Consider the following 20,000-nt stretch of genomic DNA (forward strand, 5'->3'; position numbering starts at 1 on the left):
AAATAATAATCTATAAAATTGAGTTCAAGATGAGTAGTCAATTTAAAGTAAAATAAAGAATCACAATGTCTTTCTGCACAGTTAAATTATTGTGATTTTAGTATATAACATGTTTCTCTGGTTTCTATCATTACTTTTGAATTCTCCACAAACACGTAAATTTTAAACAGAAATTATGAACTCATTAACCACTTTAGAGAGAAATAATGCCTCTGCCCAAGGTATTGATTACTAGTAATCTCCATGATTAATGCTTTAATTAAGAATTATTTCTAGTAATATTAATAGATGAAATGACCACATGAATCCCATTTTATCAATGGACCAGGTGCACATTCTATTATTCTAGTTAAAACCCCCTTTGGACACTTGTACTTATTAGTGTGAGCATTTAAGCTAGTTAAAAGGAAAACAACTTAGAAATTGGTAGTAACACAATATTGGATTAGCTACTAGCAATTTATCCTAATCAAGAGGTTATTTAATTGCCCTACATATACTTGTTTGCAGACTACAGCATCTCTTCAGAGCCTAATGTTGAACAGTGTTTTAAAGGCTTAAAAATTCCATCATGTTATGTTCATCAGTGTATAAAAAACACTTCTTCAACTCCTGTGTCTTGTTATATTCTGTATGTAAAATACATATCCACATTCTATAACTGTAATGCCCTGCATAATATATCAGTGCTGTATTAATGCTAATAATAATGAGTTAAAAATGTTGCAAAAATGTAAACAAAAAAAAATGTTACTTAACTTGAGTTTTGCTTGGTACACTACTTAGTCTTGTTGCAGTTACATACAGGCCCCTTCCACACTAACATAAGATGCTCCATAAAAGTCTTATATTATTCATCATATGTTAGTGGAGAAGGGCAGAGCTTCAGGGACCCCTCTTTTTTAACTCCCCCTGGTTGGTTTTGTATCTTTTTATATTTCCATTCAATGCACTCTCAGTGGTAACTCACTGGAATATGATTTAGAGCTTCTGTATTCCAATGTCTTTAGCTACTGTTAATGTCACTATATTTCATCAGCTGATTTGACTTACAGATGTTTTTGCATTATGTTTGATAGTATTAAGGCTCCTTGATTGGTCATTGAATTAAGTATTTTTAACACTATTGAATCTATTTAAAGTGTCATACCTGATTGAAGCCGTAGAATGCAAAATCACAGCTGAATCCTGTTGTGCTTGTCCTCTCCATCAATGGTGTTCAGTGCATGATAATCACTGGCCACGCCCACTGAGTTATTGTGGGTGAAGTAGCCAGTCGAATATCTGTGGTCTCAAAGGGTTGGTGCTGCACCATCCCTTAAGTGAGTCTCCTGTAATACTAGAAGATGTGTGCATTTTTCAGGTGCATTAGGCCTTTAACATTATAAGACAATATATGTAGCAAGCTTGAAGAATCGCTTTGTCACCTCTGTTGATCCAAAAAAACTGCTTGCTGTTTGAACACTTTTGGTGCCTGGGGTTCTTCTTTTAGATTGCTTCACTTTCTATATATAAAATTGTGACATAGGGGGGCGGGACCTGACCGCCATGCTGACCGGTCGCATGTCACTGAGGCTCCTGCTACATCTAATCTAAATAACAAATATCACAGGACACTAATGGAATGGAGTTGTCCACTCAAGTGCATGGGAGAAGGTGGGCGCCACTGTAGACTCAGAGATCGGGAGTTTTGGGGCCCCTGCGGTATGAAACTTCAGAGCCTGTGGCCTAATCAGGAGAGGAGGAGGGCATACGGCCGCTGCCCTGCCCGCGAACCTGGCAGCCACACTACAGCCCTGTGACACACCTCACAGGCCCGGGGGTTATCCCGGCCCCCACTGAAGGGAAACACTCGGCGCCTGGCAACATGTGCTCCACTATCATCATGGCGGCTCCAAGACCCACATCAGGCACGCACAAACACTACACACGAATAGCAGTGCAACTAGAGGCACCTCACCTCAACTCCTAAGACTCCTGCAGGAGCTACTGCTCTTTACAGCTTATAGTATTAAAGTAAAAAGGCTTTCACTAATTAATGTCTATAGAAAAAGGGGCTAAAGTTTGTATTTAATAATCTCTGGTTTACATAAACTCTATTTTGTTATACGTATAGGAAAGTTACCAAAGTATAGTAATTGTGACATCTGTTAATCACCTGCCAATTATCTTACGTCTGCGAGAATACAATTAGTGCTTTAAATCCCCATAAAGCATGGACCTGGTCGCCACAACAGCCTTCCTGGCCCTTGAGCCCCAAGAGGACATCCCTCGAACCGCAGACCAACACCTGGAGGGAAAATACATACCGGGAATCCCGCGACCGGCCAGACAAGGTACCGGAACCGAGGGCACAAGCGGTCAGCTCATGTAGAGCCCGGGGCTGGCGATGTGATACGCACCAGACTCCCTCTCCCATCGACACTCAGCTCTTACCACAACTAGGTCAGAGGCACAAGCAAGTGAGATCCAGAGACCCTGCAGGCCAGACGGCATGCCGCAACTAGCAGCCCACTGAAGTTAGACCCGTGGGACAACGTGACTTCCCCAAAGAAACTCCGGTGGTGATCATTACCATGCTCTAACGTTAACCAGTGTGACATTAAGCCTGTTATATTCTCTGATGACATAGCTTTTACTCAGAGCTGGTTATAGCTCTCCCAATTGTAAGTTGGCACTCTTAGGACCTCAGTGTTGTCTGTAGTTGCAGTTAACCTACGTTATTGCACCATTGTTTTTTTTCCCCCTTTTATGTATTTTATATGCTGATGCTTATCTGGAATGCTGTAAGAAGTCTTGAGGATACACCTCCAAGTGTCCAGTTATATCCTACATGTGGGGAGTATTAAATACCACTGTATGCTGTTTTACCTAGAGCTGGGCATAGCTCTTTAAATTGTGAGTTGGCACTTCTCTACTTCTATGTTGTTCGTGATCCAGCTTTCCTAAAACGGTTTTCCACTATTGGTCTTTTTGCTTTTGTATTTTTGCTTTTGTATTTCATATTTACCACTGAGGATTCAAAGCAAAAACTGAAGAATATACACTCCAGGTCTTCACTGTATTTTAAGAGACTCTTTATATTATTTTTGTTTATTATCTCTCATTGTCCTACTTAGCGCACCCTGTATTTGTTGTATCTTGTTCTCTCCATTCTTTGAAGGGTTTGAGGGTTACCCTTCCCCTTAGGTGTGCAGCTCTATTCTCCCCTGCGATCAGTACTGTAGCGCTGTTCCTCTCCTATTTTTTTTTCTGTTACGCATATAGGTTATGTTTGTTACGTTGGCAGGTTATCAAGCCCGAGGAGCGTCTGCACTGTAGGGTAGACCAGTGTAAGTCCTGTAAAAATTTTAAATTCAAAGATTTAAAGGTGTTTTCCTGTTCACTGCTGACATGATGTGGTTTTTGTCTAGGAGCGTTTGGCAGCAAACAATAGCATTTCGTGGTGCTGCTGCGGGAGCTTTCTGTGATTTAGATATATGATAACAGTTGTCAAAAAAAGATTTTTTTCTGGCTTGTATAGCTAGTATGAGAGAGGCTACGAGGCATCTCAAATAGTGTGACAGTTCATCCGGGGATGGGCGTCAGGGATGCCCATTATTTTAAGGTTGGCCTGTCGGTTTCTGTATTCCAGAACATCAGTTCGCATAGCCAAGAAAGACCTTGACTTCTGGAGTTGCTGCATAGAGTCTTTGGAAGTGATGACTTTTTTGGTGCAGGTCAAAAATGTCCTCTTCTGAGGCTTGAAGTCTAGCTTTCACTGTTCGGAAGCCGACCTTAACAAGTTCCAGATCAGCTGTAAATAATTTCTTAAGTTAGGAATGATAGCAAGTCTTCCAATGTCAGGCCAGGTACCGGCCATGAAACTCTAGGCTACAGAGATTTGGACCCAGCTTGCTGGTGGAGTTTCAGTGGAGTTTTTTGATGGACAGAAGAAAGGCATCAGGTGAGTACTGTCACATGTAGACTTCAGTACACTGAGTAGTGGTGCCGAATCAGCATGTTTTTGCCAGAGGTTTTGGTCTATTTTTCAGATTAGTTTTGGAGCATCTGTAAATAACATCCATTCAGATTGGATGCCAAGCTCCACCCCTACCTTAATTTTAGTTTGGCATACATCTCTACATATATGAGAATGTAGAAATAAATGATATTGAATGTAAAAATGGTCTACATTATTCTGTGCTGAACATTGCACGATTTGTACATTTATAATGCACCTTTGTCAGTGCACTTTAATATTATTATGTTATGAGACGTTTCTGTTTTTCTGCCTTTATTTTATTATTATTATTATTATTATTATTTATTATTAGTGTTTATATAGAACCAACAATGCTTTGAAATAATACAATGGGGTTATTTGAAGGCTTAAAGTCTATGAAGTAAGCAGACATATTTCATTAGGCATCTTGCCCAAGAACACTTAATAAGTCGATTAAAGGGGGAAACAAAGTTTTATTTAAATTCTTTAACATGGTAAAGACAATTTAAACAAAACAAAAAACATTAAAAAAACAAAAACATATTTGTGTTCAAATATACATTTGGTCATAGATGCAGGTAACCTTGCATAAATTTACTCATATATCCCTTTGTGTATAAATGCAAAGGATATATTTTCATCCATCAAAATCTTTAACCTAACCTAATGCAACAGCAGTCAGAATGAAACGTCTGTAAAAACTTTTTTTTACAAAATGACTTCTGAATGCATTGCATGGACAGCCTTTCAATAGAGATGAAGCTTGATATCCTTATAGTTGAATTCAGTAATGTCTTTGACGGAATAATGGAATGGACAAAGAAAAGAAAATGAACATATTTTTCCTTGTGAGCAATCTCCTTACTGGCACTGAATGAAGTGATTACTACATGGAAACGTTGAGCAGACGCCTCTTTTGTGACGTTTTTCTTTAGTTATATAAATTATTAAGAATCAACAGAAACCTGTGCCATAACATTTAAGAATTATGGTATTGTTTAGAAAACTAGGACATTCTAAAAATAAACATATCTGAAAAATCTCAAAAGACACGGAAATTGCTGCTGCCCCAGGAACGCTGTCAGATGAACATAAAATATCTTATACATTTCCTTAGATGATACAACAAAAGTAATCAAACTAAATCACTAAAAGTTTTGTTGTGTTTCAAGAATTCATAGAATTGCCTACATACCCATCAGTCTGCTGAAGTAAGGCTATTTACACAAATCTGAGTCTTAGAAAAAATATAAATATTGTGCAGGTGTAGTCATATATACTGGTATGCATATAAGGTTTTTATCATGGTAAATAGCAAATACCATGATAACTGGTCTATAACATTGTAACAACATAAAGGAACATAATGTTATGAAGACAAACACGTATTTATAATGTTTTATAACATGACATTTAGATTATTGACCTTCCTGTAAAAATGGTAACTCCTCCTTCTTGTGATATCACATAGATGGATGATTTTGCAATGCTTCTTCATACAGATGCACTGATGCGCATGAATGGCAATTGCCATTCTGTGCCAATAGGATTCTCCTCATAGGGAAGCATTACAATGCTTCTTTTTTGGGGGGAGATTTAACTGGCTTCCATGTCATGACACTGAATGTGAATACTGTCAATTTTGTACAGTCCTCACTAGTGACTGTGTGATTGACAGCCACTAGAGATACACTGAGTGTGCAGTGTAAGTATTGCCATTTCTCAAAACCAGGACAGCAGTGATATTTCACAATTAAGCTAATACAAAATTACATTTAGATGCAGTGGTTTTGAAGCTTAGTGTGTCCCTTTATCCTCTCTAGCACAGAAAGGAAGTTGTAGCTGTAATATTAAAGAGCCACTAAGGTCACTCAGTCCAGTTCATCTAAATTACGAGGTCTTAGTGCAGCTTCCCCGCAGTTTTAACCCTGCAATATAAAACACTCTCACTGCAATGAAAGATTTTTACTCATGTCGGTGACATTCAATGTCATCAAATGCAGCTCATAGGGAAGAACTGGCTTCAATGCTTCCCTATGGCCATTTTATTGCATGCATTGTATTGTATTGGATGCATACAGGCGCTCGTCACACATGTGCATCTTGTCCCTATACTCCTCTACAAGGAGCATTGGACTGGGCATTTATTTAGGAAGCGACACCTTTAGGAGTACGTCACTGGATGAAGGAAGGGCAACAACACTGTGTGAGTCTCGGCACTGGGAAAAAGATAAATAAAACAGGGGATCCTGAAACTAACTAAGTACTAGGACACTACAGCATTAAGAATTATTATTATTATTATTGTTATTATTTATATAGTGCCATCAAATTCCGCAGCGCTTTACAGTGGGTGGACAAACGGAGATGTAGTTGTAACCAGGCAAGTTGGACACACAGGAACAGAGGGGTTGAGGGTCCTGCTCAATGAGCTTACATGCTAGAGGGAGTGGGGTAAAATGACACAAAAGGTAAGGATAGTATTAAACTAGTGACAGGAGAGGAATCAGTTTATATTATAGTTTATATTACAGTTTATATTACTAACGCCATAGTGTTCTTTTAAAAATAATTTGTTAACTGCAATCCATGTCTTTGTTGCAATACTTCCCATACAAATATCATTTTATTTTCCTTTAGGAACATGTAATGTAACCCATATAATATTGGTAACTTTTGGAATTGTTATGCCCAAAACACATGGATGATACATCGAATTGGAGGTAGCTATACATGCAATCTATATAGTATTCTCTCTCAACATTTATACTTATCTGAGGACTGATAACCCCCACCTGCAGGATAGCTGCCACAATATATGCAACATCTCAAATGACATCTGACACATTTGACAATAGTGCCTTATTTTGTGTATTATTACTGTGTCAAGAGAATAGTAGTATAATAAATAAAGATGAGCAAGCTTATGACAGACACACTTTGATATTTTAATATGTATGTGGGAAAATAATAATTTTAGTTATTACATTTTAATCTTTAAAATGACAAAGATTATGTCTGAATAGCACAGAATCATACAATCACAATATGGTCCCTACAGACATTTCGCTGGCATAGGATTCCTGCATATTCCACGTTTTCAACTCTATACATCCTGGCAAATATTATCTATTATAAGATCTTTAATGGTTGGTTTGTTATGACACAATAAAAGTTATGTAACTTAAGTACATGTGATAGATTTTGACCTCATATTGATGCAGTGTTTTTCTTCGCAAGCAATCTCATTTATTTTACTAAAAAGAAAAAAGGTTTTGCATCTTTCTGTAGCATAACACTGTATTTTTAACTGTGTCCCCTTCCACATACCACAAAGCAACTTCCTTGTTAGATATTTCTCCACCCCATAGTCAATCAATGTCCTCATCTTATTGTCACGCTTTCCCCTTAACACAGCTTTCAAAAACTATACAGATAATACAAGGACAATGATTGGCTGTTGGGTCAGAGTTAACTCAACTATTTATGGTCTCTCATCCCAGTCCTTTAATGGTCTCTCGTCCCCCTGTCCCTTTATGAACTCTCACCACGGTCCCTTTTTGGTGTCTCACCACTCCCTGCCAATGTATGGTCTCTCACCCCCAGTCCCATTATAATCACCACCCCTGTCCATTTATAGTTTCTTCCCCTCCCTGTCCTTTTATGGTCATTCCCCCCGTCTCTTTATGGTCTCGCACCACCTGTCCCTGTATGGTCTTGTGTCCTAACAGCATTAAAGCACAGTAATGACACATAATTGCATATCCTAACATTATGAATGTGTTAAGCAAAACAAAGATTTGAACAAGGGGAAACCACAGCATGAGTATGCGGTCAAAATCATATGCACTTAAGTTATGCTGGTGGCCAGAGTGTTCCTTTAATGCAATGGTTCCCAAACCAAGCATAGTGGCCCAGCAACCATCCAGACTTTATGTATTTTCTTTTTCTATTCCAATGGATAGTTTGACAAAACCTGAACTGTTACTGAGAAATGGTTTGAGAACCAGTGCTTTAAGGAGTTAAACTCAAAATCAAATTGATGTTAACCCACACCCAAATGAATCAATCCATCTGTGATTTACCTGTGGACTCTTATTCAATGGATATTTGATTCAAACTGTCCAAAAACATCCAATATATTTGCACAAGTCCATTATACTCTATTAAATCTATATACAATTGGCATATTTAAAGTCTCCTTAACATCTACCTTGGCAATTTAGTTGCCCTTGAACATTCTGATAAAAAAATAGCTTAGCAATAAAAAACAAAAAAAAAAATGTAGTCAACTATAGAACATCGAATGTGTTGATTTAAACCATTCATGCTTCAGATCTTTCTTTGTGCATCAGGCAATCACACAGTAGATAATAAAGAATTTTAGTGGTAAATGTTATAAACATATTTTGCTTTCATGCAGGTTTTCCGTGCATACTGTATTTTTTGAATACTAAGATTTAACTTCTCAAGCCCCTCAGATTTAAAGGGACACTATAGTCACAGGAACAACTACAGCTTATTGTAGTTGTTCTGGTGTCTGTAGCCTGTCCCTGCAGGCTTTTTAATATAAACACAGCCTTTCCAAAGGAAAGGCAGTGTTTACATTGCTCCCTAGGGACATGTCTAGTGGACATTTCTCAGACGGCCACTAGAGATGCTTATTTGGTCAATGCTGCAGAGTGTGCAGCACTAAGGTTCAGCATCTCCACGCTCTGCATGAAGACGCTGAACTTTCCCCATGGAGTTGCATTGATTCAATGAATCTCTGTGAGGAGATGCTGACTGGCCAGGCTAGCATTTGGCCCTGCCCCTGCTCCACCGCCTTGATGCTATCAGACAATCCAATGTTTTTCTCATGGGAAAGCATTGGATTGGCTGAGATCATCAATTCTCATAATGTCAGACAAGGAGGCAGGTCAGGGGCGGTGGCAGCACCAGTGGACCCATGCGGCGCTAGAAATAAGCTATGTTTTCTTACCATTTACAGAGGAAAGAGGGGGCAAACGGTTTATTTTAACACTATATTTAACCCCTTAAGGACCAAACTTCTGGAATAAAAGGGAATCTTGACATGTCACACATGTCATGTGTCCTTAAGGGGTTAAAGAGGGGGCAGAGGAAAAGATTTATTTTAACACTATAGGGTCAGGAATACATGTTTGTGTTCCTGACCCTGTAGTGTTACTTTAACTAAAATGTGACTCCTCAAGCAAACAAAACACATAGAGGCAGTGTGTTAAATGAAAAATAATAATATAAATACGTAGTATAAATAAATAATCTCACTAATTTTATTTAATTCTTAGTGCTGCTTTTAGGTAAATAATCCATGTTATGGGCAAAATATTCTTGAATGTGTTAGAACAGAAAGCCTCCAATATTGATTATTTAGTTTTCTAAAATGAAAATATGAATTTCCCCTTGGGTACTAAACAAAATAAAAGCATATAAAAAAACAAACATAATATGTATAAGTGAATGTAAATGGTGTCCATGTTCTGCTTCATATGACTGACATATGTTTCAAGTCAAGGTCATATGTATAGAAAACACATAGGTATTGTTTTCTATTTTCATTATCCAAAATACGATTAGTATAATTGCTTTTATATAATTGTTTTAAATACAATTAAATCACTTTAAATGTAAACACATAGTACCCGCTTTGACCATTCCAGAATGTGTATGCTAATTGTAGATATCACTATGCAGGGAATTGATAAGCCTACAGCAGCTCACAAGACCTTATAACATTCATTTTTCCTATTAAATGCTGTTTGATTTTAGAGCAACTTTACTTTTATAATTTTATTTTTTACACCTTCTTAACAGTTTCAATGTTTTCCTTAATCATCTCAATTGCTCCAATAACGAAAAGCATAAAGCAAACACTAGACATAATTAGTGCACACATTTACCAATAGTGTGTAAATGTAAATACATAGTCTAGGAAGATTGACAAAACCATCTCAATAATAAAACATTAATGAAACCTGTTTAATATAATGTATACTTCTAGGGGTTAATTTTAGGTGGTGTTGGCATTTTTTCAATAATTAAGCAGCATTCAGTTAGTAAAATTGAACATTACATTTCTATTTTGTCCATTTACAATAAGAGTATGCTATCTCAACCACAAAATGACACGATACCATGTTTTAAACCAGTCTCAAATTCCTTTAAAAAATCATTGAAAACTTCTCCAGGAAACATGTCACTTAAACTGTTATTAGCTTTCCCTCCCCGCACCCGGATTTTTATCATGCAACTGTTAAAAACCACCACTAATCTCTGAGTTGATACAATTCTAGCAACCTACTTTTCTACCTACCCTTAACTTTTATGTCACTATACCCTACTCCCTCTAGAATGAAAGCTCATTGAGCAGAGTCCACAATCCCTATGTTCTGGTGCATCCAACTAGTCTGGTTAGAATTACAAGTCTGTTAGTCCACCCATTGTATAGCTGTGCGGAATTTGTTGCTGCTTTATAAATAATAATAATAATTATAACAAAAATAATAATGCAAATAAAAAGCAAAATTAGGTTAGCTAGAATAGGAGGACATAAGTCAAACTAATATGAGACAACATAACCAATCTTCCAAAAAAGGAGGTACAAGTGGCCACGATCTTTCCTTGCATAGAAAATTGTCAACTAGAACAGGGATGGCGAACCAATAGCATGAGTGTAACTTTAGGTACTGAGGAGCCTCCAGGGCAGCACTCAGTATTCTTAAATAAATTTGTCATGGTAAAGAACATACACCCCACTGATACCTGTGCACATGGAGAAGTTAATAGATAAGTGAATAAGAGGAGAGAGCTCCACACAGGGAGTGAAATTCATTGGGAAAAGAGCGGAGAGGCTGCGTTAGGGCAGCCAGCATGAGAAGGTATGCAGATATGAAGTAACGTGATGAGGATGTACATTATAGATATGGAAGAGACAGGATAAAGGGTGTTATGTGGAAATAGTAACCAATAGGTTGATATAGAGAAGACAGGTATGGTGGCAATGGAGGAGATTGTTGTGGTTTGAGAGAATTGAACCTATATGGAGGTTGAGAAAGGGTTATTGGCATAGCATGACAGCAGTGGGTGGATATGGACCACGTATACATAATTTAATGAGACCGGGGAGATCGAAATACAGTCTGACTGGGTTGGAAATGCAAGGGGATCTGAAAGGAAAGGCACACAGTGTAAACTTAAATGTGAAGGTTAGATTATATATAAAGGTTATTGTGAGAGGAAATAATATAGACAGGAAAAGTGAGAACCTTACTGGGGAGAGTAAACAATGAATTAACAAAAAATGGAAGTAAGACAGAGATGAGGTAAGGTAGAAAATTTGGCACAAAAATGTTTTCATCACTGAGTGAGAAAACAAGGATTTAACTTAAAAAGCACAGAAAGAAGAAAGTTAGATAAATAGGACATTGCTTTAAAGGACCACTCTAGTGCCAGGAAAACATACTCGTTTTCCTTGCACTAGAGTGCCCTGAGGGTGCCCCCACCCTCAGGGACCCACTCCTGCCCGGCTCTGGAAAGGGGAAAGTGTTTAAAACTTACCTTTTTCCAGTGGTGGGCATAGAGCTCTCCTCCTCCGATCCTCCTCTTCTCCTCCCCTTCGGCTGAAAGCGCACGTGCGGCACGAGCTGCGCGCGCATTCAGCCGGTCACATAGGAAAGCATTCATAATGCTTTCCTATGGACGCTTGCGTGCTCTCACTGTGAAAATCACAGTGAGAATCACGCAAGCGCCTCTAGCGGCTGTCAATGAGACAGCCACTAGAGGAAATAGGGGAAGGCTTAACCCATTCACAAACATAGCAGTTTCTCTGAAACTGCTATGTTTATGAAAAAATGGGTTAACCCTAGAAGGACCTGGCACCCAGACCACTTCATTAAGCTGAAGTGGTCTGGGTGCCTAGAGTGGTCCTTTAAGTTGTACAACAAGAGGAACAAAAAAAATACAGGTAATAATTAAGGTAGCTAGCAGAAGATGAGGATACAATAAGTTGTACAGTAAATGGTTAGACAGACATTTTAAATTGATGATTGAAAGAGGTACACTTAGGTGTGATGTCAAGAAATACATGCAATTTTACAGATAGAGTAATAGTTGCTTAGGGTATACTTCAAACAAAGAGTTAGATTTAAATATAAAGGAGAAAAATAAGGAAATCCTGAAATACCCAAATTCTGTGGTGGGATTTCTTTTTTTATTATTTGTGGTTATTAATCAGAAAAAGTCAAGATTAATGGATCAATCGCCCAGCTGATGCCTTCAATCTAGTATTTAACCAGAAAGAAAAATCATTTACCTAGGAGTAGTTTTCAAGTATGTGATCTTGTCTATATTATTACCCAACTCAATGGCACTCATTATCAAGTTCATAAAGCATATAAACTTGAGTTGACATTGCCAGAGATTAACTAGTGACACTGAGATACTGCAGCTAAAACATGTAATTATCACATTTCCGCCCAACATGATTTTCGCAATATAATTATTTTGTTGATTGCAGTACTTGTGTTGAAGTCCTATGCTTTCTGGATAATGGAAGATCTCATTTGAAGCCCTGTGCAACAAGGAAGATTAGCACTGGCAAGCATAGTCTACATTGCAGCAGTGAAAACATAGGATGAATTACATACATCAAAAATAAATGTGAACATGTTTTATTTTATATTCTAGGGTAATGCATTTTTCCTACGCTTGACTTGCTTTGACCCAAGGAGGAGCTTAAGTAAGCTCAGTTTGCTGGGTTGGAGAAAGTACTCACCCTTCTCCTTGACACAGGAAATGGAGCTGACTTAAGCTCCTCCTTTGGTCAACGAAAGTCAAGCGTAGGAAAAATACAAAAGACAAAGTAGTCCGTACTTTTATCTTATGTTTTAAAGAAAACTAGATCAGAAATAAAGAAAAAAAGAACAAATTCTGAGAGAGGAAGATAAGAAGAAACAATAGGAGAAAGGTAAGTTCAGCATGCCAGTGCCACTTTAGATCATTTTTTTAAGTAACTATTTTTTAATTATTTAAAATACTTTTAAATAAATGTTACATCCCTTGATGTCACAAAAAGAGATACTATTACTATTAATGTAGTTAAGTGATTGTAAACACTTTCTGAGCTCCCTTTGATTCCAAATGTACCTTGCATGTGATCACCTGCAGAAACCTATGATTAAGTAAGAATAACTGTATGAGGTTATAAAATATTATCCTCACGATGGAATCATAAAATATATATTTCTCTTCTGAGATATTAAATGCATTATTCTACTCTTGTGTTTCTCACCTGGCCACTTGTCAGGAGCTCATAATGATGTCGATGTTGCATTTCTTTTTCCCACTGCTCACATTATCAGTATTTCTCATGCGTACAATTTCTACATTAATACAATGTTTTTATGTTCTTAATTCATGGTTTGAGAATAACCAATGCTCAATAGTGCAGTGTGTTCTTTTGGAGTTAATCCCACACAGGGGTAGTATATTTTAAGCAATGGATGATAAACTAATGAGAAATATCATCTAGCTTATCAGCTTCAATTCATCCTCCTGGACTGTGTTGTTATAGAAATCAAAGTGATTCTTCTCTTTAAAAATAAATAAATACATAAATACATAAATAAATGCAACATCATATTACTGATGTATGATTCTATAAGGGAGACTATATTAAGAATTTATGAACAATTTAATAAGGATTACCGGTACTTATAAAAAATAAATGTTTTATGGTGCAGATATCATTTTTATCCCATGCATTAAGCATTTTACATACCGGTATTAAAATCAAATTGTGTTACAATTGTTTTGTTCTCATTATGTATTTTTCTATAATAGACATATTATGATTTGATTGATAATGTAAAATGCTCACCACTGCTTTCCATTTATTACCAAGGTAGATGTATGTACAGGCTATTAGGCATATACCTACAGACTCATAGAGGGGCTGCTGTTTTCTTAATACTACCATTTGTTTAAAGAGACACTCCAACCACCAGAATCACTACCGCTTAGCACTTTTATAAGGTAAGTAGGATAAGTAGTGAATTTTTTGGGGGGGTTGGGGTGAGTGGGGGCTTGTGGAACCCTAGTCATCCTAAGGGCAATTATTTTTATTAGTCCTTTCCTGCCCCAAATGGGTGAGAGCTGGAGAGGGACAATATAATTTTCACTTGTCAGTGGATTTTGCGTGAGTCCATATTTTAAACACTGTTTAACCCCTAACACCCCAGAAAACAAAATATTCTTGTAAAAAGCAACATCAGATTGGTAAATACATTGCAACATTGATTTACCTAAACTGTAAGGCAGTAAAAAAGATGTAACAAATTCACATTTAACATAGACACCATCCTCTCTCCAGAAGGAGATATGCTGCTTAACAAGCAATTTGTTTAAAACAAAAGTCAGTGATAATGTAGCAAAGTTTAACAGTTTCACATTTGCCAATACGATTATTCAGTATCTAAAAGAAGAGATTTCATTCCTTACTGTGCAAACAAAAAATAAGAGGTAAGTAAAATACACCCGAGAGTGGGGTATTATTAGACTGGTATATTACAGAAATTGAAAAATGAAATAAACAAATGAATAAATAAATTATTGAATTTCATTTATTTATTTATTTATTTTATTTATTTTTTTATTTCTGTAATATACCAGTCTAATAATACCGCACTCTAGGGTGTATTTTACTTACCTCTCATTTACGTATTTCAGGGTACAGACCCACAGTGAATCTGGTACCACCTCACTGACCATTGTGTCCCTTACCCAATATTTGGGGATTGGGTGACAGAACTTTTTTTTCATTTTTTACAAAGAAAAATAAAACTCAAAATCCACAAAGTATGAATACAATTATTTCCCAATAACAATTTAACTCTTAACTCTTAAAGTGACAGTAATATTTAAATTCTAATAAACACATAAATAAAAAGAAATTATCACAAAATTATCAAGTTTTGGAATAGAAATGAAATATATTAGCATAAACTGCCAGCTCAAAGTATTCAATATTGGCTTCTACTACTGTACTGTAGAAATGTTACCACAATATATTAAGTGTACATTTATCTTACTTCTTGTGCACAAGCTGTAGAGAATAATAAAGCCATAACCCACATCATGGATGGCATTAAAGAAAAAATCTACACTGATAAAGCTGCTCTGTGTGCAGCAGGTTGTTTTGCTGTGCGTCTCTCTGGGAAAAACAGTCTCCAGAAGGTAATAACCCTCTTGGTACACTCTTTCTTTATATTGTTCTATTTTTTATAATCATTATTTATATTTATTTCCTTTCCTATGTGTGGTGTGCTTTTTTTTTATACACACTAAGGGATTATATTGTGGATGATATATACATAATATATATATATATATATATATATATATATATATATATATATATATATGTTCATTACTATAACTGTGCCTTATGCCTGTGATTCATTTCCTTATTCACATTTTTATAAATGTGTGTGTATATATATATATATATATATATATATATATATATATATGCATTGTGTAGTTTTTTGTTTGATTTTTGAATATATAATAATGTTCATCTTTGTACTATTAAGGTGTACAGTTGGTGTTCTTTACTATTGGTCTATTGGTGTTTGACCACTAAGAGGAGCGGTTTCTTCCAACCTTTTTGCACCCTTATCCATTAAATGCGTACTGTACCTATTTCATGTTTATATTAATTAACACCTCTACCACTGTCAGAGACATTTTATTTCCAAAGAACAGACATTGTGTGTATAACAATTACTAAGTATAATTGTGAGTTATATGAATACTTGTATTATTAAATAAAAAAAAAAAAAAAAAAAAGCAAAAGTAGTTATCTGCCAGTCAGGTAGTGTTGAGGTGGAGTGTTAGTTTCCTCAAATGTATCAAAACTTGTTTGTGTTTTTATTTAGTAGGACTGTTTTGCTTTGATAGTATTCATTTATGAGAAGAGGGCTAGACCTTAATGTGATGGTTTCTCATATGGGCACTGCCACGTAACACTTATTAATGCCATTCAGCACTATTCAGGTTCCATTCCACTCCACTGTGGTAGCTCCTCTTTGCAATTCTGACTTTTTGGGGGGGTCTCAGCAGTCCACGTCCTCTTGACAACATCAGTCATAAAAGTTCTTGCTCCATTATATGATAATACTGGACTTTTTAACCCCTCAACAATACATGACAGAATTATTCCATCATGATTGTCCTCCAGTTAAGGACCCACGATGAAATAATTCTGCCATGCAATATTTTATCAGTAAGGACTATTTCCCTGCTGGCATCTGTGAAACCTGGTACCTAGGAATTACAATAAGTGGCCCCAGAATGACCAATGCTCTTTTTGCAGCAGTAAAAGTGAACACTGCAAATAGACATCTAAATGAGGATTTAGATTCCCCTTTGCTAAAATGTGTTTTGCATAGGGTTAAATCCCTGCTCACACCAAGGAGTTCCAGGTATCAATCGATCCCTGAGGCACCTCTCTATCAGCTGGGGCCATTTTTACATCTCTCTGAAGTTCAGTGCAGTATGCAGCTCCTTAAAATGGACATTCATATGTTTATAACTAGATTGCTGTGTGAGCAGGGCTAAAACTAAATGATGAAAAGGAAATATTGGTCAGCACCTAAAGCATATCTCATGGGATATGCATAACAACATATATATTATATTACAAAAAATAATACACACTACAAACTAAAACATAATAATGTAAAAAAAAAAAACACAAAATCTTAATGAAATGAAATACCGATTACCTAAATGCCAAAACAAATAAACTATAAACATTGATGTTTGTAACAAAGCAAAATGCAATTTAATTTGTAAATGTATTTTGGTATAAATAAATATAAAAAAATAAGTGTGTAAGTTTTCCAGAAGCTAAAGTGTCTGTTTGCTTCTGGCACTGATAATCATAATTCCTAATTGACTGCATGCTTGAAGATCTCCATTGTAACTCAACAGGAAATCAATCATTTACTTTTGTGAGTACGAGTGACCAACATTTTTTTTAACTGTAGGTGCAAATGTGTGTCAAATAATATAGACAGTAGTGATGTCCCGAACTGTTAGCCAGGAACCGTTCGCCAGCGAACATAGCTTGTTCGTGGCGAACGCGGCGGGCGAACATATGCAATGGTTGGTCCGCCCCCTATTCGTCATCATTGAGTAAACTTTGACCCTGTACCTCACAGTCAGCAGACACATTCCAGCCAATCAGCAGCAGACCCTCCCTCCCAGACCCTCCCACCTCCATGACGAATAGGGGGCGAACCGACCATCGCATATGTAATCTACTTAACATCTCTCATAAACAGCACATTGACTACACTTACCTGGGTAGTACCTTGCTAGACCAGTTGCACTTCCAAATACCTGCCACAACAGAGTTTCATCCTCTTGGTGATTTTTTTTGAACACCTCATCTAAAGCCGCAGTCCAATTGAGCTCATTCAGCACAATGGTAGCTGTGAAACATAAATGATATTTAAAATTAACCAACTATTCCTAAACTATTATAGCTTGTACCTACATAGAATTTGAGCAAGAGAAACACATTTCCATACAAATATTACTATAAAAGGCAAAATTGCCTGTAAAAGTTTTTTTTTTGTTTATTCTATCAAAAAACATCACATGCAATGGTATTAAAAATAGGTTTTTATTTTATAGCACAATCTCTCTTCTCTCTCTCTCTCTCTCTGACCATTATCCTCCAAACCAAGCTAGCAATTTGGTTTAAAGTGGTCTGAAGTAGTCATGGTGGTGGGAGTCAGGATGTGCAGTGTCTCACTGGCAACAGACGTTATAATCTTCCACTTTGAAGGCAGAGTGCCTTCAAGGGAAAGATTGCTTCCCCATCCGTTCTTCCTTAACTTTAACCCTCCCACCTTCCTATCTAATTCAGTATTTTATCTTTCCCCACCCTCTCTCCTCCTCCTTTCTCTATCTCTCCCTCCCTCTCTCCCTCCTTTTCCTGTCTCAAAGCACTTGCATTCGCTCTGAGCTGGTAAAATTACCCAAGCAAATGCTTCTCTATTTGATGCCTTTGATTGGACTTTGGCGCGACTCCTTTGACGTAAGACAACAAGCAGAAACAAGCAGCACCAGGAGCTTCGTTCTGTGCTGAATTAAAGTAATTTCTACATTTAGAACACTTTTCAAGAATTCTAGAGTTGCAAGTCAGGTAGCAAGTAACAATCCTTACGTGAATAAAGCAACATTTCCATTATACACTGAAAATTATAAACACAACACTTTTTTGCCCCTATTTTTAATGAGCTGAACTCAAAGATCTAAGACCTTTTCTATGTACACAAAAGGCCTATTTCTCTCAAATATTGTTCACAAATCTGTCTAAACAACATTCCACACCACAATCAACAACCTGATCGACTCTATGCGAAGGAGATGTGTTGCACTGCGTGAAGCAAATGGTGGTCACACCAGATACTGACCGGTTTCAAGACCCCCCCCCCCCCCCCCCCAGGCACCTAATACAGTACAACTGCACATTTTAGAGTGGTCTTTTATTGTGGCCAGCCTAAGGCACAAACCTGCAATAATCATGCTGTCTAATCTGCATCTTGACATGCCTGTAAGGCGGATGGATTATCTAGGCAAAGGAAAAGTGCTCACTAAAACAGATTTGTGAACAATATTTGAGAGAAATAGGCCTTTTGTATACATAGAAACATTTTTAGATCTTTGAGTTCAGCTCATGAAAAATGGGGGCAGAAACAAAAGTGCTGTGTTTATAATTTTGTTTAGTGTAAATAACCTTAGTTTTTTTGACTTGCTCAAATAGATACTAAGTAGCCATGCAAATATTTGCTAAGATTTTATTCTTCTAAGAATGGATAACCACTATATCAAAAGCATACACACTTATATACCTATAAATATAAATATAAAGATTGTGTTAGATTTTCATTTATGTGAAACATTTAGCAAATTACAATCTAGTCCTAGCATAGCCACAGACATAAAAAAAACTAATTTTATTCACCTCTACCTATGCTTTCTCTATGCTGACCTGCCAAGTGTAAAGTACAGAGCTCATAACCATGATTGACAGGGAGCTATGCGCTCTACATTTAATTTATTTTTCAGACCTCATAAATACATATTTGTTTAATATAGGAGATAAGTAAACATAGTATTAAAAATCATTGGAAGAGACAGGTTCCTTTCAATTGGTTTCCAATATTGTATTCATTAATGAAACTTAGCAAGTATGGATGCAACTTATTGACATTATTACACAGAGAAAGATCAGTTACATATGAAAATTTATAGACTATTACACAATGCAAACTGTATTATGATAAAATCCATACACACATCTTAATATTCCCTTACACAAACTGATAAACAAAGGCTACAAGCAAATGGGTCTTGTCAGACATCTGTGCGATTGATTTCAGTATAAGTAATCTTCTGAATCTGGAAAACGAAATATTTTTTTAAAAGAACAGTCTGGTTAAAATAAATACTTAGCCTATAAATAATAATAATAATAATAATAATAATAATAATAATAAAACAACAACATCAATATTTTTAAATGTAAACTTTAATGAACATGCTTTTTATTCACAATAGTGTATAGAACTGTTCTCAAGTACACAGCACTTTCAATAATATCTATTCATTGTCTAGTCTGTAACTGTTTTTTTTCATTAGAAAATTACAGTTAATGCTTTTTTCAAAGATCACAAATAGCTTGCTGGCTCTTCACTTGAATGGAACCAATGAATTCAATACAGACCAAGGTTGGGTGCATTGAATATATCATCAAAAGCATTTTTTTTCCCCAAACATTTGCATAGAACTGAATGGATTGTTGTGAATATAAAGCTTGTCAAGGTTTCCTAAACCTATGTGATGAAGGAATAGGAAAGCATGATAAGTGCAATTCAACAGAATTACAAAAAAGGATTGATTATCCTGACTAAATATGTAT

The 20,000-nt window shown here is 36.4% G+C and overlaps 1 protein-coding gene across 6 annotated transcripts in view; it reads right to left on the reverse strand.

Annotated features, from left to right (window-relative positions):
- CACNA2D1 (calcium voltage-gated channel auxiliary subunit alpha2delta 1) overlaps positions 1-20,000 on the reverse strand; it is a 699,121-nt gene that overhangs the window by 210,624 nt on the left and 468,497 nt on the right. For all 6 annotated transcript variants that reach the window (XM_063448181.1, XM_063448183.1, XM_063448182.1 and 3 more), the window contains one exon: positions 17,371-17,502. In XM_063448181.1, the coding sequence (XP_063304251.1) occupies positions 17,371-17,502 (132 nt within the window). The remainder of the gene's footprint in view (positions 1-17,370; positions 17,503-20,000) is intronic.

The sequence above is a fragment of the Pelobates fuscus genome, chromosome 3 (genome assembly GCF_036172605.1).
Source record: "Pelobates fuscus isolate aPelFus1 chromosome 3, aPelFus1.pri, whole genome shotgun sequence".
NCBI lineage: Eukaryota > Metazoa > Chordata > Amphibia > Anura > Pelobatidae > Pelobates > Pelobates fuscus.